The sequence below is a fragment of the Ailuropoda melanoleuca genome, chromosome 11, assembly GCF_002007445.2.
Source record: "Ailuropoda melanoleuca isolate Jingjing chromosome 11, ASM200744v2, whole genome shotgun sequence".
NCBI classification, from domain to species: Eukaryota; Metazoa; Chordata; class Mammalia; order Carnivora; family Ursidae; genus Ailuropoda; species Ailuropoda melanoleuca.
The window spans coordinates 44,723,572-44,745,934 of NC_048228.1; the positions used below are offsets into that span (position 1 = coordinate 44,723,572).

Here is a 22,363-nt window from a genome sequence, read left to right on the forward strand (position 1 = left end):
ATAGAAGATATGAACTACGCTATCAACCAACTTGCTGTAATCGACATTTGTAGAATACTACCCTCAGCAACTGTAGAATACATGTTCTTTTCAGGTGCACATGCAGTGTTCACCAAGATACACCACATACTAAGCCATAAAACAAGTCTCAAATTTCAAATGACGGAAATGTTGTAGAATATTACATTCTTTGACAATAATAGGAGTAAATTAGAAATCAGTAATAAGGTAGAAAATCCCCAAATAGCACACTTCTTTATTTTTCTGTGTGTCAAAGACAAAAATCACAAGGAATATTAGAAAACATTTGAAATGAATGATAATAAATTGAAAATAAAATGACATTAGTAGAATGCAGCTGGAGGTTTGGGGCAAATTTTTAATGTTAAGTATTTATTTTAGGAAAGAAAAAAGATTTAAAATCAATGATCTAAACTGAGGGTTTTAGACATACTTTTTTTCTGGGAAGAGCCAGATAGCAAATATTTTAGGCTTTGGAGGCCATGTAAATCTGGTATGTGTTTATGTGTATACTTTTTTCCCTCAGCTGTTTAAAAATGTAAAAACCATTCTTAGCTGGAGAGCAATAAACAGACTATCAACCTGATTTGGTCTGTGGACTATAGTTTACTAAACCCTGATCTGTGCTTCCATTTTAAGCCTCTAGAAGAACAAATTAAACCTAAAGCAAGCAGAAGGAAGGAGATAAAGATAAGAGTCAATTAAATAAAAACTGGAGAAAGAATTGAGAAAATCAGTGAAGCCAAAGTGGTTCTTTGAAAAGATCAATAAAATTGATAATCTCCAAACTGATGGAAAAAGGAGAATTCAAGTTACAAAATGAGGAATGAAGAGTTGACATTTCTACAGACATTAATATAAAAGAATATTATGTATAACTTAATGCTAACAAATTTGGCAACTTAGAGGAAATAGACAAATTCCTTGGAGAACACAGACTGTCAAATATCAAAGGTTTCTGAATAACCCGAACAACTCTACCTCTATTAAAGAAGTTGAATTTATAGGTTAAAAACCAGAAAGTTTTATGTCTAGATGGCTTCGTTGGTGAGTTCTGACAAACATTTCAGGAAGAAATAGTAACAATTCTATGTTGACTTTTCCTGAAAATTGAGGAGGAAACAACATGCCCCAACACATTTTATTAGGCGAGCATTATCCCCAGACAGCCACTATAAGAAAAGGAACTACACACGAATATCCTTCGTGAGTGTGGACAAAAATGCTTAACAAAATATTAGGCAGTAGAATTCAGGAATATATACAAAGTATAATACATCATGACTAAGTAGGGCTTGTTTCAGGAATGCAAAATTGGCTTAATAATAAGAAATCAATATAATTCAAAGGCTAAAAGAGAAAAGCCATGTGATTATCTCAATAGTTGCAGAAAAAGCATATGGTAGAAATATGCATTTATGATTGGGGAAAAAAACCCACCCAACTTTGCAAATTAGAATATAAGTAAGCTTCCTCAACCCGGTAAAGGGAATTTTTGAAAAACCCACAGCTATCAAGTAAGATTGGGAACAAGGCAAAGATGTCTGTTCTTATCACTTTTATTCAACATTTTACTGTAGGGCCCAGCCAATGTAGTAAGCCAAAGAAAAGAAAAAAAAGACATGCTGATTGGAAAAGAAGAAATACAGATATTATATTCCGACAACGTGGATTGTGTTTGTAGAAAATCCTAAGGAACTTACATCAAAAAGCTACCAAAATTAATAAGTGAGTTTACCTAGGTTGTAGGCTACATGGACCATATGAAAAAAACCCAGTTGTATTTGTATATACTAGCAGCAAATAATTGGAAAATGGAAAAAGAGACCATTTGCAATGCATCAAAAAACATGAAACGCTTAGAGATAAATTTATGTACAAGACCCATACACTTGAATTATAAAAGATTGCTGAGATAAGTAGAGAGATATCAGTTGGGAGATAAGTTTTCCATTGGTCTTTGCAAGTGAGGCAGTGACTGTCCTTTTAAATAATCATTTCTAGGATGTTTGTATAGCATACAGCCTTGAATGATAGATGTAGTGATTCCTGCTGTAGCCAAGGGCAGATTTGCTTGTTGTGCAGTATAATAAAGATAATATCTTCCTGTGGAAAAAAGGGCAGGTGTGCTTCAGCCCATTATAAATGAACCAGGTTCTCTGAGCTCAGGGTTCTGAGTTGTGATACAAACCCCCTGCCTGCACAGTGTCTACCTGGGCCTCTCCGTATCTACCCTGTGGGACTTGAGGGCAGCCGGAAGAACTCATACACACACAATGCTCATGTTCCTTGATGTTCTGTAGTAAGTCCAGTGTCTCTACCTAGGACTTATTAGTGTGGTCTGCCAGTATCTGTGAAATGGTAACAGGATAGTTTGTTAGCTTACAAAGACGGTCTAAAATCTCAGATCCCTCACAGTTCTTGGCAGTTTTGGCCTTGAAAATGGAGTGCTGACAGAGACATAGCTTTCTGAAAGAGGAAGATGACAGCCTTGTGGGTTAGGTTAGGGGATATGAAGAGACACTGGCATCTGGTAGTGAATGCTCTCACTCAAGTGGTAGGCAAGGATGGCAGGGGCAGGGGGAATAAGTCTTCCAGTGTTCTACCTCTTAATGGATATTGAGGGGCTGAACTGAGAGCCCAAATGGTGCTTTGGTTGTTGTACACTCAACTCCATAGCCCCAGCTGAAAGGCAGTGTGGCTGTAGCTGCTGAGTTAAGGAGTCCCCAAAGCTGAGATAATGATGTCAGAAATAGGACACCAGAAAGGGCGTCGGAGGATATAGAGTTTTGGGTATATTAGAAGTTTGTTGAGTCGCGAATACTTAAAACTGAAAGTAAATGCACTGCCAGACCATTATCTCCTTCTGTGACTTGACTTCTCCCTCCTCCTACGCCTTGACTTCAGGTACTTTAAGGAGAAAAATGAATAGAGGTTGGGCAAAGATCTCCCTGTCCTTAAGGGGGAACCAAAGGCCGTACCCACATGCCCAGATATGCTGGGGGAACTTTGGGGAGAGCAGGGAGTTGTGTTGGATACTGGCAACCGAGTCATCATCCTGCTTGTTCTGTGGGGGGTTGGAGTGTGCTAGATGCAACTGATGGGGCTTGGACAAGGTTTGCAGTAGGGAAAGGAAGCTCATGTGACACTGTGGGTCGGGCCCTTTGTTGTTGTGTACTGTTTCCATTGTACATACTTTGTTGTGTACTATTTCCAAAGTACATGCCTACTTTAAACTCCCATAAATGTCAGAGGGGATCTCCTGATCAGAAAGAGCTGCATATAGAGAAGTGCTAGTACTTTGGGCTCTCAAAACACTAGTGATTCCTTTGAGCTACAGGTTATTGTGTCTGGTGATTTTATAGTGTATATAAAGAACTTATCCAGCTCAGTAAGAAGACAAAAAAGGGAAAAGATTTTAAAAAGGGAAAAGATTTTTAACAGGCACTTTTCAAAAGAAGATACACAAATACACTGCATATATGAAAAAATGCTCAGCATTGTTAGTCATCTGGGCATTGCAAGTGAAAACCACAATGAGATACCACTTCACACCCATTAGAATGGCTGACAATAGCAGTTGTTAGCGAGGATGTGAAGCAGGTGGAACTCTTGCACATTGCTGGTGGGTGTATACAATGTTGGGAAATAGTTTGGCAATTTCGTGGAAAGTTAAAAATAAATTTACCTTATGACCCAGCAAGTCCACTTCTGGGTATTTATTCAAAAAATATGAAAATATGTATCCATAACAAACTTGAACTTGAATGTTCACAGCGGTGTTATTTATAAGAGTCCCAAACTGGAAACAGTTTCCAAATATCCATTCACCAGTGAATGGATAAACAAATCATGGTAGATTTGTATGAGGAAATATTACTCAGCAATAAAAGGGAACAGAATTCCTACTTAAGTGAAGGAATAAAGATACATTTACATGATTCTTTTATGTCATGAGTACTTAGTGTATGATTCCATTTATGTGAAATGCTAGAATGGGCAAAAAGTCAAAACTACACTGATAGCGCGGATCGGTGGTTATGTGGGGTGGGATTTCTAGGGTAGGGGATTGACTGTAAAGGAATAGACTGGTTTATTCTTCATTTAAAAATACATTGGTAAAAATTTAAGGCAGTGTAATTTTGTGATTAAAATTGCGAACTTTGGTAATATAAAACATACCCTGATTTTTAGTCTGGGCTCTATCATTTACTAGTTATGTGACCTTGAGCAGATTACTTAACCTAAGTTTCTTCATCTGTAATGGGGGAGTGGTAATAATAATATCTCAGAATTGTGAGGATTAATTATGCCATCATTGGTATATAGCAAGTATTCAATAATGATTAATTTTGGCACTATTAATATTTGTCAGTGATAGTAATCATAATTTGGTGCTCATGTCTGTTACTCTTAATCTCAGATGGGTATTGCAGTTTTGTATTTTAAAAAGGAAGAAAATTGCTGATTAGATTTCTGTGGATCCGTGGGCAAGTAACATTATTATTTAGTCAGCTATGAACATGATGTACTCTCTTTAATATGTAAAGATAATGGTACTGACTCCTTCGTTGGAAGTTCTGCATAACCTTTGGCTAAAAGCATCACAATTCTGACTTGTTCATAATCTGCTTTATTATTATTATTACAACTTTTTTAATAATGGGACTGGCTTTTTTTTTTTATGCCTTTTAAATGGTTCCCTTTTTGACCTTTTTAAATGGCTAAGGAGGATTTGAGAATCTTCTTTCCAAATAAAGATTTTTTGGTCTGAAGCTAATTGATCAAACTTGAGCCAAATAAGTCATTTAATCTGCACTTGCTCAGATGGATTACTCTAGAACTCCTTTAACATTAATTGAATAATTAATGGATTATTATCAAAGGCAAACTACCCTCATCTTAAGACCTAGCTCCCTGGAGATTTGAAGATATTTTCCAATATTTGTTTACATTTAAATCTTTCTTTATGTGAATCAGCAGTTTTCAAGTCTATCAATAGGGAAAAAAAAATAACTGGCAAGAAATAAGATGATCAGACATGTCAAAGACTGAAGAGTTTTATGAGTAGGCATTGGAAAGGAGTTTCTTGTAATTATATGACTTACTGTTGCTTGAATGCAGTATACTTTTGGATTGAGACGTGGCAAATGAGAATATTTGCTTCTAGTTTTTTGTCCCACGTGACTTATATTTCAGATTCTTGAAGGTTGAGAGTATGTTGAAGTGGTTTAAGCCAAATAGGTGTCAGGAATATCCTTCATTCAGTTATACACCAGCAACAAATGATTATTTTGTCACTTGCATTTTTTGAATAATTTTATTCTTAAATGTTTTGAAAACTAGTAATTTATTCATTTTCAACTTTTATTGCAGCGCCTGATCAACTTTCTAGCAGGAGAACGACCATGGAGGTGGTGCCAGCTGAGGTGAATAGTTTGCTTCCAGAGGAGATAATGGACACTGGTATAACTTTAGTGGATGATGATAGTATTGAGGCTGTTATTGTTTCATCCCCAATTCCCATGGAGACAGAACTGGAAGAAATTGTCAACATAAATTCTACTGGTGACTCTACAGCCACGCCCATTTCCACGGAACCAATCACAGTGTACAGTAACCACACTAACCAAGTTGCAGTGAATACCACAATTACTAAAGCAGATTCTAATACCACAGTGAAACCATCTTTTCCAAGTGGCCTTCAAAAACTTGGTGCTCAGACTCCTGTGACTATATCAGCCAATCAGATTATTTTAAACAAAGTATCACAGACATCAGATCTTAAACTTGGCAATCAGACCCTTAAGCCAGATGGACAGAAGTTAATTTTAACAACTTTGGGCAAGTCTGGTTCACCAATTGTTTTAGCACTACCCCATAGCCAACTACCCCAGGCTCAGAAAGTTACAACTCAGGCCCAGTCAGGAGATGCTAAGTTGCCACCGCAGCAAATTAAAGTAGTTACCATTGGAGGGAGGCCAGAGGTGAAACCTGTCATTGGTGTCTCAGCATTGACCCCAGGAAGTCAACTGATAAATACTACAACTCAGCCCTCTGTGTTACAGACCCAACAGTTAAAAACAGTACAGGTAAAAAATAAAGGGGGCTTATTAATTCAAATGCATGTTAAAAATTAAATTGATTCATAGTTGTGTTTGTAGGGTGATTAAATGCATAGTTGTTACTGAATTCTTTTGAATGTTGCTTTTAGTAATTGTGTGGTTTCTTTTTCGTAAAGTTTGATATGTCTAATGCTTTGAAAATGTTTGCTAGAGAACTTAGAGCAAACTTAATTTTTGTTAAATTCCAACTTAGTGTATTTATAGCTCTTTACTCATTTTTAAATGCATTTTATTCTTAGTAGTAGTTTGATTGCAAGTATGCTGTGCTGGTATAAAGATACCAGAGTTGCTGCTGGGCTGTCAAAAAATCATTCAGACATAATTTTTTTCAGTTAACAGATGGCCAAAGTCTAGCAAAACTTGCTGCTCTGAGATATCCTTGGAGCCAGCAATAGTACATACTAGTCTGCATGTACCACCTCTTTGCAATTTCCTGTCCACTGCCATCCCTCATGTTTGCAGTGTGGAAAAGGCAGTGTCACATGATGGAAGGTAACATATTGGCTTTAGAATTGGACCAACTGGATTTGAGTCACCTCTATGATCCCCTACCACCTGTGGAACTTTGGATCGGTTACTTATCTTCTCTGAGTTTTTGACTTTAGCTGGAAGATGGCTATTTGATCATAATGAAATACATAGTAAAAGATAGTACTTGATGTAGTTCTCAAAACTTCGAGGATCCTTCAAAATGGTGCCTATTATTAGTATGAATAGGATCCTAAGATAGAAGGTTAACAGAACATATATTAAATGGTTCCCAGTTTTTCATGCTCAAATAGGCCTTTTTAGGTCATCACTGCTCTTAAAATAAAATGATCCACTTAGGATCAGGAAACACAAATGCATTCCCTGCTTGAAAGATTTACCTCTCAGAAAAAAAGGAACAGGCATGTCTTAGAGAACTGACACAGGTATATAAGGAAATAGGAAGATGTGGGGAACTGCCCATGCTCAGCTGATGTTAGAAATAATGATGTTTTGGTTATTATGTTGGCAAAATAATTAGAAATTTATTTTTCATGGGCTTTTTTTTTTAAGCTTTTGTTTTTAAGTGATCTCTACACTCAATGTGAGGCTCGAACTCAAAACCCCAAGATTAAGAGTTGCACACACTTGCCCAACCAGGTGCCCCTCATGGGCTTTTTATTTAAGCACTTTGTTTGATTTCTCAAACCTTGTAATTGGCCCCTGTCCCTCTTGCCACTATTAAATATTTAGTGCTCTTTTCTTTCTTGATTTTTTAAAAAAGATGTTATTTATTTGAGAGAGAAAGAGGGCACGAGCAAAGGGGAGGGGCAGAGGAAGAGGGAGAATAGACTCCCTGCGGGCGAGGCTCGATCCCAGGACTCTGGGATCATGACCTGAGCCAAAGGCAGATGCTTAACTGATGAAGCCACCCAGGTACCCCTCTTTCTTGTTTATTATCATCTCTCACTTATCTCTGACTTCCTTTTACTTCTTTTGGTGAGAATCTCTTGAATGAGATATACTGTCACCATCAAGCATCTTGTCTTCAGCTTGTTTTTTAAGTCAGTTTTGAAACTTGTTTTTATTAGTTTACCAGAGTTTATCTGGCTTTGGGGATGCGGCTCATAACCACGTTCACAATAAATCGATAATGAAAACCAGAATGTCATTTTTTTTTCACTTACTAGAGCAATGTATACATTGCTATTTAATGACCAGTTTACTTGTATCCACAGGTTTTCTACTACAATCCCCTAAATACTGACAACGAAAGCAGAGACTGCAGTCTAATTCTTATAACTTCTTTTATTATTGTTACTTTTATAAAACCAGATTCTGTTTATTAAAAAAGAACTTCTATTATTTTATTTTATTTTATGTATTTATTTGAGAGAGAGAGAGAGAGCGCGCACACATGTGGGGAGAGGGAGATGGAGAAGCAGACTCCCCACTGAGCAGGGAGCCCGACGCAGCGCTCTGTCCCAGGACCCTGAGATCATGACCTGAGCTGAAGGCAGACACTTTACCAACTGAGCTATTCAGGGGCCCCAAAAAAAGAACTTTTAGTTAAAAAAAAAAACTAATAAAAAACAAAAGAAACTCCGTTTAGAATATTGTTCCACTTGTCCAGTTTTTAGGCAACTCAAATCTTTCAAACTCCAAAGTTACCTACAAAGCTCTAAAGCACAGGAAAAAAACAAATAAGAAGCTACACATTTACGTTTCCTCTTTGGGCACCAGAATATTTGGCTTAGTATTATGATTCTCTGGTTTTTTTCCTAGACAATCCTCAGCGTTGTCTTAAGTTTAATCAGAGTATTGAAACTGTTAGGGTATGGACAGCAGGTAAGGGTGGAAGAAGGAGACCCATCTTGAAAAATGAAGAAAAGAGGTGACAGTTGAGGCCAGAGTCAGTAACAAAGAGGTATAGTTACACTTAATTACAGATATATAAACACTTTCCCATGTTTCTTGTGCATAGTATATAAAAGTAATTAATAACTAACAGTCTGGAACAACGTAACTCCTTATTAGTTTCCGAACCGATACAATACAGTGTCAGTAATTATCTGCATGTATTATTTGATCATATATTTGGCTATCTTATTTGTAAAATTCCTTTTTTGTTTCATTTTTGTCTTTATCTGCTGATTACATAAATTTGTTAAAAGTGATACTTTATACTTTGTTTTATTTGATGAAGTAATTTTGTTCTAGAGTAGGTTAGAATTTAATAATGCAAAAAGTATGGTTCATTGAAGGTACTATAAATTGTCATTTTCAGCAATGTGCCACTAAAGAAGCATAACCACAAGGGCGAATTGGAATTGTTCATTTAAATAATTAATGTGCTTTTGGTTGTATTGTTTACATTTTTTTTCCTGATTGGTAAGTATTCATAAGGTCATATGATTGTGAAAATCAATTAAAAATAGGGAAATACTCTAAGCTCCTAATCTTTACTTTATAGTTAAGAATAATTTTTTAAAAAAAAGAATAATTATCACAATACATGGGTTTCCAAGAACATCAGTCCTTTTTCCTTTTGAGATTATTAGTAGAAAGGCAGTAGATGATATATTCTGACACCTTAGAATTTTAGACCTGTTAACACAGTTGGGAAATACATTCCCTTTATGTCTCCCAGACTGCATCAATTTTTTGAAGTATAGTCATGCATTTATTTGGGTATATCAGTTTTGCAAGCTGGGCTTTTTTTTTGTTTTTTTTTGTTTTTTAGTATAGTAATGGATCTCCTTGTTTTGTTTTTTAAAGCGATTTGTATTTCATTTATATTTTGTTTTGTCACTCACATGTTCCGAGTGTAAGAAAGTAGTATATTCTAGGTTTAAGGTAATGTATTATTTAGTTTAATTTATAATTTGAGCACAGAGCTGGTATTTATGTAGTTCTATGATCCATTGCAGCTTCTGGTATATTTCTGTCATTCAAGTTGGTCATGTTTGTTCATTTTAAGTCGTTATTTCCTATATTAGCCCTTTCAGGGCCTCAATTTTCATATCTGACAAAAAATAAAATTAATATTTAATGTCCCTATCATAGCTAAATTTCTGCTTTTAACTTTTAGAAGAAGCTATATCTTTGCATACATTGTTAATTTCAGTATTAAAACATTGATAACTCTACCCTCCTTGACTTGTGGAGAATTTTAGTTCAGGTCAACAGTGTGCTGCTATAATTTAAGATCAGGGATGAATATAGACCCTACCTTCAAATTAATAGTCTAGTAAACAATACTTTAGCAAGTAACACTTCTAGCACCTTTGCCTTTTTACCAAACTTGTCTCTTTGTATCCTAGGGCATTAACTTGTTCAGTTCTTTGTATATCTACTCCTGAGATACATATAAAGCTGAAGATCTAATCATAAGCCTGTCTTTATTGTGTATTTATATTTTGCTTCCAGGGGCCAATGTAACTGCATTTTCAGGTGGCTTCATCATTTGCATTATGCTTCCTTAACTGACTCCTATATTTCTATTATTGAATAATTTGTTATTTTGGGAAAGAATATTGCTATGTCATAGTGTTTTAGTATTGTTTATTATTAAATAAGCATTATTATTAAACATTTCTAAATACTCATTTGGTTTTCATCATATGCATATTATCCTACAGACTAAAATAAGGATTTACAATAAAAATGCAAAGGTATTGCTATATATTGGCTTAAGGATGGGATCATATTAGTATTTTGATGAATAGCAGCATTTTAGGTGTTTTTAACATGAATACTTAGATATATTCTGTTAAATGAGCTGGTTTCACTTGTACTTCTGTATATCAATCTTCTGTTTAATTTTGATTGAATGGGTGTTTTACAGAAACAGATCATCTTCATAGTTATTTATATATTTCAGATTGCTAAGAAGCCTCGAACACCAACCTCTGGTCCAGTAATCACGAAGCTGATCTTTGCAAAACCAATTAATAGTAAAGCAGTTACAGGACAGACAACTCAAGTATCACCACCAGTCATTGCAGGTTATATTTCTTTATAGTTTATTAAGCTATATATTTACCTTCCTTTTAGGTTTAAAAAGGGCTGTTCTGCCATCTTGAAATGTTTTAGTGCAACAGATAGGGTTATTATTATAAACCAAACTAGTTAATAAGAAATGTGACACTTACCAAATGTGTGCTTTGAGCAAAATGCCTTATCTCAAAATCAGTCCATTACTTTAGTCTCCTTAGTTGTTTTACATGAGAGTAGCAAAGTCTTAAACTCCAAGAATACTAGCTAACATTTATCTAGTGCTTACCACGTGCCTCGTGCCTCGCACTATTCTTAGCTCTTTATGAAGTGACTTAAATAGTCCTTGGGCAATCCTGTGAGGTAGGTATTAATAACACCCCCATTTTGCCAGTGTGGAAATGGAGGCGCTCAGCTCATAAATGGTCGAACTGGGATTTGAACCCAGGCAGTTTGTCTCTAGAGAACATGTAGTTAAGTTTAATATGTTTAAATTAATACCCGTGAGAGTACAGTATTTCATGGTTTCTTTTTGAATTTTTGGTTTCGGTGTGTTAATATGCTTTATATGCAGTTTTCTATGAACAGAATTGTCACAATGATAGTAATTACTTAAGTGATAACAGAATTTTAGCTATATTTACCAGCAAGTTCCTTACTGTGGCCCAATTCTCTTTTATTATATACTTTAAAATTTGTCATCACCAGTAACTGTAACACCTCAGATCTTGACTTCGAGTATTTTATTGTCTTGTATTCCCAGTCTAGCAGTTCGTTGATTTTGAGATCTCTGATCCATTAACCCTTCTATTTTCTCATTAATAATCACCCACTTCCTGTCCTCAGATTCTCCTTAGTCAACATGGAGTCCATGACCCATAATTATCACTCCTGAGCAAACACCACTGATACTCTTTTCCCTTTCTCCAATAATGGCTTACATCCATCTCTCTTCTTACTACTTTCCTGGCAGGCTCCTCAGTACTTCTAGAGACACACAGCCAAGGTGACTGGTCTTTAATTCAGAGCTATACTAACATGACTGTTTTCACCAGTTAGGAGCTTATTTATATTTCCTTTGTGTTAAGGGCATGTGGAAGTGCCTCTGGATAGTAGACTTGACTAGAGACTTTCAAATGCTAATTACCCATTCCTAGAAAGTGTATTCTTGATGAGGGTATTTCAAATATTAACTAACCATGGGGGAGGGTGGGGTGGGAGGGGATATACACTAAAATCACCTACTACTGTTTTTGATCAGTTTACAGAGAGTGTAACAATAGACAACTCTGAAGTCAATGGCAGTGATCTGTCATTTTTCTGAGGCTTTGAATTGTATAGAGGGAGGCTTCTCATTTTAGTAAGTGAGAGGAGGCATGGAGAGATTGTAATTTGAGGGTAGTGTTGGGTGAATGAATTTTCTCTTTTGGCCCTCAGCAGAGATTTGTGATGTCATAGGAGACTGGTGGCTTGAGGGCTGTCATGGGAGGCAGGTATGGCCCCCAAAGAAAGACTGGAATGGGTTTAGATTTGGAGCTGGTTCAGGAAGTAGGCTTCAGTTGGCTGCAAGTAGGGAAGGCTTTGGATATATTGATGAAAAAGGGACCCCACCAGTCCTCTGGGAGGCTTTGGGAGGTTTTGGTGGAGAGGGTTAACCAAGAGGAATGTCTCAGTGCAGTGGGGTTTGTTTTTGTTTTTGTTTTACTAGTTTTGAGTTTGAGAGAGTTCCTTAAATTTTTTAATTATGTGGGAAAATTATATGCTAAACAATTGTGGTGTTTGCAAAAGTGAATGAATATTTGGTCAATGCCAAGATTTTACCTTTTTTGCATTTGACTATAATGATGTTGTTGCTGGGTCTTTGGGTCATTTATATAATGTGTTTGCACACTAATCATAGCTTCACCTTTTAATTATAGGCAGACTTATTGGCTCAGTCAAAAGGCAGAGATAGACTTCTGTTAAATTTTATTAGACTTGTTGGCATTAAGTTCAGTTGGAGAGAGAATTTCTGCTGTCAACTGATTCATCATATAGCCTTTTAAATTCATATGAGCCAAATTTTAAATGACTGAAGTAGCTTTCCTATTGAATTCTCTTTATCACAGGGAAGTTATATCATCTTTATATTGCAGCTATTGATTTTTCAAAGTACATTTAGATTGTTTTTAAATGGCTTTTGGGCTTCTCATTGAAGATGGATATCTTTTTCTGTCTTATAGTCAATATAAACTTATGTTTATATATAAGTGATTTTTCTAAAATGCAGATCTGATCTTGACATACCCTCATTAAGATTTTTTTGGCTGTATCCATTTCTTATCTATTTCTTGGCCTCAGTCTGTCAGATTTGGATTCAAATGCCAGTGCTTTCTTAACATTAAAGGCATTTCTGGGGCGCCTGGGTGGTTCAGTCGTTAAGCGTCTGCCTTCAGCTCAGGGTGTGATCCCAGAGTCCCGGGATCGAGCCCCCATCAGGCTCCTCTGCTGGGAGCCTGCTTCTTCCTCTCCCACTCCCCCTGCCTGTGTTTCCTCTCTCGCTGTCTCTCTCTCCATCAAATAAATAAATCTTTAAAAAAAAATAAAAATAAATAAAGGCATTTCTAATTGAATACATACTTTTTTCATTTTCACCTCTTATCAGTTCCATTCTTACTGATGTAACTTATTTTAAGAGATTACCAAATGGACCATGTTCTCTTAGGACTTAGGATCTTGGCATTTTCCTTTTATTTAAAATGCCTTTCTTTGCTATACTCTTCCCCTGATTGTCTCTTATGTATTCCCATAGAACTTAATTTTACCTATTAAATTCTTAACTTTAACTAGACTTCTTTAAATTTCATACTGGTTTTTAATATTTCCATTAGTCACATTGTATTATAGTACTTGGTTTTCTTGTCTATCTCCCCTACTATATTTGTAATTTTTCTTAGTAGTAGTTTTTTTGCTTTGTTCTGTTATCTAATTTTTAAAAATTTATTTATATTTTTAAAATTGTTGTAAGATAAACAGACATGAATTGTGGTATAACATATATAACATTTTAATCATTTTCAAGTGGACTGTTCAGTGGCATTAAATATATTGACACTGCTATACCACCATCACCACCATCCATCTCCAGAACTTTACTCATCTTGCAAAAGAGAATCTCTATACTTATTAAACAATAACTCCCCTTTCCTCCCTCCCCCCAGCTCCTAACAGACTTTTTGTCTCTTTCAATTTGATTACATAACTCATATAAGTGGAATTATACAGTATATGTTCTTTTGTAATTGGCTTATTTCACTCAGCATAATGTCCTCATAGTTCATTTATGTTGTAGTATGTAAGACTTCCTTTTTTAGGCTGAATAATACTCCATTGTGTGTATGTACCACGTTAATGGTAGCTCTTTTATCTTGTTTATCTTTCTGGACTTGGCACAGTTTCTGGCACATAGATGTGGTTCAGTGAATGTGTGTTTTTGGATGAATATGTATGTCATGGAAGCAATGTGGTGGTGTGGAAGGAGCTATTGGGAAACTTGGGTTTTAGTCATGGCTTTTCTGTTGATTTTGTCTATGATCTTGGATAAGTAATTATCGATTCATCTTATTTCTATAAAATGTTGATACCCGACACTTCAGAAGGCTTCGGAGATGGTGAAATGAGATACAGAGGTCCTTGTTCTCGGAGCTCCGAGGTACAAGGTTGCTACAGTGGAGCGAGCCTCGTCAATGTGAAAATATTCACTAATAAATTAATCTCTTACAGAATTAGTCCTCCCTTAGATAAGTGAGCTCCCTGCCTGCCTCCTAGCCCCGCATCTTCTGGAGTATGTCTCTTGCTTCTTGGAGAACAACCAACAAGAGTGTAAATACCTTGCAAATTGACTTCAAGGGAAAATTATATAACTTGCATACTTGCTTGAATCTGTCTGCAGAGCCACGGATAAATAGGGATTTAGAGATTAGATAATCAAGAGAGATGTTAGCTGGATGAAAAATAAACAAACCCCTGGAAAAGAATAACTTGAATTTTAAAGAGGTATAGAGGGTTCTTGGGAAAATTGATGAAATCCTGAACTGTTTTGGCAGAGATGGCTTTCAATATAATCAAGTTGTACCCATCAAACAGAATCTGTCATTGTGTTGACATACAAATTTTCAGAAGAATCCTCTTTCCCTCAGACTTAACAGTTCATCCTAAGAGTTAGTGTAGTTTTAATTATAAATTGGATTTTTGTTAAATATAAGCTTTCCCCCAAAGTGAAAATTTTACTCTTTAGTTTCCTTTGTTATTTAAAATAAAATTGTTGTCCCTGTTTTCAATGAATTCATTTTTAAGTGGCCTTTTTCTGGATCAATTATTTTCAGGAGTTGAGGATTTCCTGTATTGTTCAGAAACTTTTTTCTGAATCTGTATAATGCCGAACAAATAAGAAATTATAGTAATAACCTTAAAATATGAACATTTCATGGAACCATGTCTTTATTGGTAATTTATTTTCATAACATAATGGTTGTTGGGGCTTCAGGTTTATCCCACAGGTATTAGTTTTAGAAGCTAGAACAGGCAAACATTTTACTTCAGGCAGGCTCAACACTTTAGGGTGGCCTAAAAATATTTATTGTAGATTCAATTAGTTTATGTAGAATTGACTTATTTCGTTATGATGTAATTCAGGTTAAAAAAAAAAACTCTCAACTGAAATTCATTAATGACTATTACCAATGAAATTAAATGTAACCATGTACTACAAAGAAATTGAAAAAATTGTATTTAAAATATTTTAAAAATTCATAAATGTCAGATAAACCTGATTTTAAAAAGAAACTGTGTATACTGTGGCACTGTTAACAGAAAAAACAATCCAGAAGTTCTTAAGTGCCAGTTCTCTATTTTTGTCTAAAGAGAAAGTTTTTTTTCTCTTTTTCTCTTGCTTCCCCCCCCCTTTCATCTCTAGATATCTCTATCTATTTTTTTTATTAGAGAGAGGGAAACAGCCAGCGAGAGAAGGAACACAAGCAGGGGGAGTGGGAGAGGAAGAAGCAGGCTCCCAGCGGAGGAGCCTGATGTGGGGCTCGATCCCAGGACTCTGGGATCACACCCTGAGCCAAAGGCAGACGCTTAACGACTGAGCCACCAGGCGCCCCTATATCTATGAATTAAATCATAGTATCTAAGAGGGGATTTTAGAGATAATATAGTTATCTACCTTTTTTCTTTCTTGGGTGCTTGAATTCCCTCTTTAGCCAGTGGATTTGATTATACAGCATCTACTTAGAACCCCTTCAGGGTCTGAAAACTCACTTGTGGGAAATGGTCATTTCAGTTGGAAATTTTTGTTAGAAGTTCTTTCCTAGTGCTGAGCTGAAACTTGCGTTTCTGTGTATTAGCGCCGTATATCCAATGTACTAGAGTGGTTCTGATCCTTCCACGTGACAGCTTGGATCAGTCAGGATAACCCTGGCTTTCCTGCCATAATAAACAATCTCTAAGTCTCAGAAGTTTGAAAAATTGTACTTTTTGTTCATACTTGATAAGATGATCTACATGTCCACTGTGGATTAGAAAGGGGGCTCTTTTTGTCATGGTCTCTCAAGGACCCAGGCTGACAGAGGGACTGTCATCTCAGATGTGGCAGAGGGAAAGAGAGCTTTGGAAGGTCTCACATAAGCAGTAAATGTTCTGGCCCAGAATGACACATCACCTCTACTCATAATTCATTAGCTAGAACTTGTCATGTGGCCCTAACTTAATCACAGGGTGTGGGGATGGGTCAGAAGGGCAGTTCTACCCAGAATGCCCAGAATGGGAGAGAACCAGAATACTTGGTGAACAGCTGTCACACACAGTCTTTCGAGAATTTGGAGGTGTGTCATGTCTTTGTACTCCTCTCTTGAATAGGATACAAATTCCTAATATTTCAGTTCATTGTGATATGATTCCCAATTTCCTAAGCATCCAGACACCCTTCAGTTTTTCTCTGTTTTTCCTGATGGGTATTGTCCAGAAGGGAACACAGTATTCCTGCATTCCTGTTGGAATTTTTTCTTTTCCTTTTGGCAGTTTAAAAATCAGGTAGTATTAAAGCAAACAGTGTTCAGGTTAGTCTGATAGCTTTTATAGAGGTGGCTTTAAATTGTGTCCTGCATGGTTTTTTAAGTTCAGAATAAGACAGCTGTAGTATAGCACAGAGATTAAGTTTTGAGACTTGGGTTCAAGGCCTGACTTTCAGGAGCTGTGTTATACAGTACTGGTATGTTGCACAGTTGTCCTGAGCCTACTTTCTGATTCTGATTTATAGAACTTAACAGGATTGATGAGAATATGAACAGAAGTGTTTTCACGGACTTTACGTACAGCAGTATTAAGATACTAAGTGTTAACCAAGAAGCATTGTTTTGTTTCCTTCCGATTAGTTTCAGCTTAGTTCATTAGGGACTCACTTGAGTGGTTAGTTCATACCTGTATACCTATGAAGTAGTGAACATATATACTACAGTCCTTGTGGGTGGAGATCATCAACACATACATTTTTATATTATTACTGGAAAAAGCCAAACTGATGTGCTGCCTCTCATTTGCAGGTAGGGTTCTTTCACAGTCTACTCCCGGGACTCCATCAAAGACCATAACAATATCTGAAAGTGGTGTTATTGGATCAACTTTAAATTCTACAACACAGACACCAAATAAAATAGCCATCTCACCTTTGAAATCGCCAAATAAGGTAAAAAAAAAAATTAGCCACAAACGCCAAGTGTTGTGGTTAATGCCTTTATGTTCTTACTAGTCACTTTAGATACTTCAGTTTTAATATATTCCCAAACAAGTAATAGGTATTCATCGAATACTAGATTAATTTAGTAATCAGGGATATATGGCAGAAAAAAAAAACTTACTCTAAACACATAGTAACCTAGTAATCATTTTGCATGCTAAGATAATTTTCATGGCCCCTATGGATGTGGGTACAACAAAAATCTTTTGAATGAGGTACATGATGTGTTTAGTTCTTCAGTTAATATTTGTGCAAAATTATTGTCTTTGGGAAGTCACATATGTAGTGACTATATGAATATAAAATGTTAAATGTAACTTTATTATTATTTCGATAAAATACTCTGTTTTCTGCTTAAACATCCTGGGTTTCATGGAGAGCTGAGCTTTTGCTGGGAAACAGAGTACGCAGAGTACTAGAAATTGCCATCAAATGCTGGTAACCAGATTCTCAGAGTTTTTAGACTTAAGTACAGTTCATTCAGAGCATTCAAAAGCTTTTCATAATTTGTTTTCATTTTAAGGTAGCTATCATTTTACTCTTAGGTCAAGTAAGTAGTCTTCACCCACTTTCCTAAAACATACAGAGTCATTATACCAGCATAACATTTTGAAAAGGTATGTTTTAAAGGACATATTCAGGTGGAAAGCTAAGCATCATTATTCTGTAAGATGCTGCCTTTGTGATTCTGGAAACTTACTACCCTTTGTACCGTCTTTTTCCTTAACTTACTATTATTCATAAATGGAACAACCATTAAACATTTGTTTTACATTTTTTAAAAAGTATAGCTGTTGGTTTCTGTCTTAGTGAGACTTGAATATAATGTATAAGTGTAATGTCTCTTACAGTTCATTAAAATGGGATTCTACCTGCATAATAATAGTAGAAAATAATTACTTAAATGAATTCAATAGATATTTGAGTGCTTACTATGTGTTATGCATAGTGATAAGCACTGGGGATGAAAGCATGAAGTTTTTCATTTCAACAGGGAAGTTAAGACTTAAACATTAAGAATTGCCCTACAGAATCATGATGGTCACAAGTGGGTTGATGAGCTCTGCTGTGTGTCAGGAAAGGTTTATACAAAGGCTATTCTTGAAAGGTCTTAACCTTAAAGGTGTTTTGGGTCTTAGCTGTGGGTTAGCAGCTTTCTGGATTCAAGTAATTTTACACAAAAGTGGAAAATTTAGTGGCCCTTTGAGGGAACTGCATTCCTTGGTAGTGTGAGAGCTGAGGATGCTGAGGTTAGGTGGAAGGTGTTATTATCTGCAGGGTAGTTTGCACTGTATTTTTCTAGAAGACTTTCTGTGGCTTTCCATTGCTTCTAGGGCAGTGGTGTCCTCATCTGCTCATTGGGATCACCTGGGGAATGCCTGGTTCTTATCCCCAGAGATTGTTCTAATTGATCTGGTGTTTGGCCTGGTATCAGGATTTTTAAAAGCTCTCTAAGTGATTTTAATGGGTACCCTAGATTGAAAACCACTACACTAGGATAATACGAGATTTGCATTTTTAAAAAGATAATTCTTGTGGCATTATGAAAGATAGTTTGGAGGAAAGTAAGTCTCAATTCTGAGAGAGACCAGTTAGGTTAGTGATTCTCAACCTTGGCTGAACTTTTGAAGCACCCTGGAACCCCTTGAAAGCACTAATGGCTGGGTCCTACCCTGACTCCATTTATGTGAGGGTCTGTAAGGCGGGGTCCTAGGTATTTTAATATTTTAAAATTCTAAAGTGTGGGCCAGGGTGGGAAATCACTAAGTTAGATTGTTATAGTACTTTATGTTTGAGTTAGACTAGTAGCTAAGGGGCTTGGGAAGAAGAGATGTCTTAAAAGAGCTTTAAGACATAAGACTGGATGTCAGGGTCTGAGGGAGGGGAAGACTCTGGGATGACTCCTAGATTCCTGACTTGAATAACAGAGCGGGTGGTGGCAGTATGGACTAGTATGACTGGTATACAGACTATACCTGATGGCGTGCAAATAGGAACTAGCTTTGTTTTTCTCTCATCCTTGACTTTAGCCATGAGATCTTGGATCTTCCTTCCCTGTCTCTTGATGGGTTATTTTTAACTATAAGAACAAGCCTTATTTTGGTGATTAAATTCACAGGTATGAAGAGTCTAGTCAAAACCTTAAATCTAGTTGAAAGCTTATCTTCAACTCAGACCTAATCATAGCTCAGGGACCATGTAGTGGAGAAGAGGAGTGTAATCCATTTCTTCCTCTCTTCGACCCCCCCACCTTTCTGCTTTCTACTGATTGGAAGGAAGATTAGAAGAGAAAGGACAAAGTTTTGTATGACTGGGACTATTATAATCTAACGGCCAGTGTGGCAGGTGTCCCACCAGTGTGGACTTTTACAGATATGCATTTAGGAAAGTTTTTGGGCACCCCTATGAATATGTCCACATTGCCCTGTTCTCTATCAAGAGTGTGGTACACATTCAGGCTATCTTTGGCAGTTTTCTCCTGGCCATCTCTTGCCTCCTGTAGTCTACCCTACAGCCTTTTACTGCCGAGCACCCTACAGCAGAGGCACATGTCTTTGGCCCATCAAGATGCTATAGCCCTTCTGCAGCATCTGTTTGGCTAATAGGAAACCTGTAGAACCCAGTGGTAGAAGTGCAGCTTGACTAACCGCTGTCCTCCATGTTCTTGCTCTGCCATTTTAACAGCTCCATCCAACCTCTTGCTGTCACAATTCTCCAGGCTGGGACCAGTTTCTGTGTTCACATATGTCCTAAACTCCTGGGGGTATGTGTCAGGTTCTCCCAAGAACTCTCTCACTGCATTCATTTCTGGCGTGGCTAGACCAAGATAGGCTTATGAGTTTATAACACGTGTGCATGTACACGCGCACACACACACGGGCGCGGTTTATCACAATATGTTGCCAGCCAAAAACTAAGCTGTCCATTTTTTCCTTCTTACGCTATCACCTAGTCTATCCCAGAGATTTTCTTGGAGAACCCCTGCCTTTGTTCTTACTGAGGTATAAAGCCTTAGCATTCTCTCTGTTTATAGATTCACGTCTATTTCCAGTTTGTTTTGTTTCATTTTCAATAGGCAGGAGGTGGATGATAGGGATGCTCTCTTTCAGTAAGTCTGCCACGGATATCTTGTCTTCCTTTTTAGAGTGTGGGGGTTTATCATTTGTAGTTCTCAGGCTTGGAGGACTCACTTCAGCCAGATTTGAGATAGTAGGAAAAAAATCACATTATCGTTTTACACTAGAGAGGGAATATAGAGAGAATAGCTGATTTGGGCAAGATACTGTTTAATTTCTGGAGATGTTGGTCATCGAAGTACCCACTGATTATCTAAAGGAAGATGTCCTTTAAGAAGCTGAATATAGGCAGTGACTAAAACTGTGCATGTAGATGAAATCAACCAGGGAACATGAGGTTGTGTGTAGAGAGAAGAAAGCAGGACCGAACCACAGAAATATTAAGAGTTAGTAGAAGAGAGGAAGTCTGTGGAAAAAAGGAATGGTAAGAGAGGTAGTAGGAGAAACTAAAAAAAACTAGAAGGGGAGATGACTTCAAGAATGATATTGGGCTGCAATCTCAAATGTCAGGAAAGTCAATTAAGAAAAAGACTGAAAAGTAAGGATTTGCCCTATTGATCAAAAGTGGTCAAAAAGAAACTCCCAAATACCTGCCTTTTCCTACCTGCCAACACTCACAATCTGACTACCATCTGCCTTGAATAGCCAGGAATTTATCCCTGTTTATATTGGGTTCCATCCAAAGGCCCAGACTCCTACATCACCTTTTCTCTCTCACATCTACAATCTCCTTAAGGCTGTCAATATCTTCTATCCCTCTTCCCACCTATCCCCTACTCTTGAACTCCCTCCACTGTGCCCTCTGTGGAGTTCGTAATCAAAAGAATACCCTAAATCCTCAACCTCTTTACTGAATGTTCCTTTTATTTTCTTGTTCTAGCAGATACCCGACTCTCCCCTAGGATACTGCTTCCCCAGCAGACCTCTTGAATGATGGTCATTTTTTTCTCCTTTAGTCCTTAGGCCACTGAGCCTGCAGTGGAGGGGACAGGACTGCGTGTCTTCCTTGCTTCTTCTCATTACATTTTACAGACCATTCTCACTGTCTTCTCCATCTTTGAAACTAATGTTATCAGGTTTGTTTTGGAAGTCAGGCATGTCTAATGTTTTCTCAATTTACTTGATACTCTGGTTGTCTGTTATTGTAGGACATATTTCTTCCATTTATTTTCTAAAGTAATTCTCAGTTCTCTAAAGCATTTTTTAGACATGTAAATAAGCGCTAAACCAATGAAAATATGTTTCTACATGGTTTACTTTCTTCTTGTTTTAGATTTTAGCAATGCTGTTCTCCTCTACTTTCTGACATTTAATGTCTTTTGTCCTGTAATCTTATTCTTACCTTCAAGTACAATTTTTTTTCATGGCATATTTGGATTTATTTCAGAAATGCAGTGTGATTTAACATTCAGAAATCTATCCATCGAATTCACAACATTAATAGGAAAAAGAATGATTTTACAAATATATACAGTACATCTCAATACATGTGAAAAAATCCTCATGGTAGCCAGCTTCCATTTTGGTTAAAAATACTTGAAACAATGAAAATAGAAGGATACTTTCATAATTAGAAAAGGAAGAAAATACATCAAACTTCATGTTATGGTGCGGTGTTGAACAAGCATATCCACTTCCCACACTTGTTCAATTCTACCATAGGCCTGCATTAATGCAGTATTGCAAGAAAAAGAAACAAATGGCATAGGCTTTCAAAAGAAAGTAAAAAAATGTCACAGATTACATATTATGTTATTATATACATGTAAAGTTTAAGAATCTGCTATTGAACTATTAGAATTAATATATAAATTTAGCAAGATTGTTAGATACATAGTCAATATAAAAAAATCAATATTTCTAGACCATTTATATTTAATATAATTGTTCATATGCTTGGA

General features: G+C 36.5%; 1 protein-coding gene across 11 annotated transcripts in view; it reads left to right on the plus strand.

The window, feature by feature from the left end:
• LIN54 (lin-54 DREAM MuvB core complex component) overlaps window positions 1–22,363 on the plus strand; it is an 80,342-nt gene that overhangs the window by 22,205 nt on the left and 35,774 nt on the right. For 5 of the 11 annotated variants that reach the window (XM_019794426.2, XM_011218845.3, XM_019794414.2 and 2 more), the window contains exons 2-4: window positions 5,398–6,113; window positions 10,498–10,621; window positions 17,192–17,334. In XM_019794426.2, the coding sequence (XP_019649985.1) occupies window positions 5,430–6,113; window positions 10,498–10,621; window positions 17,192–17,334 (951 nt within the window). In that variant the 5' untranslated portion in view covers window positions 5,398–5,429. The remainder of the gene's footprint in view (window positions 1–5,397; window positions 6,114–10,497; window positions 10,622–17,191; window positions 17,335–22,363) is intronic. The other 6 variants (XM_019794446.2, XM_011218858.3, XM_019794438.2 and 3 more) reach the window with 3 other exon arrangements.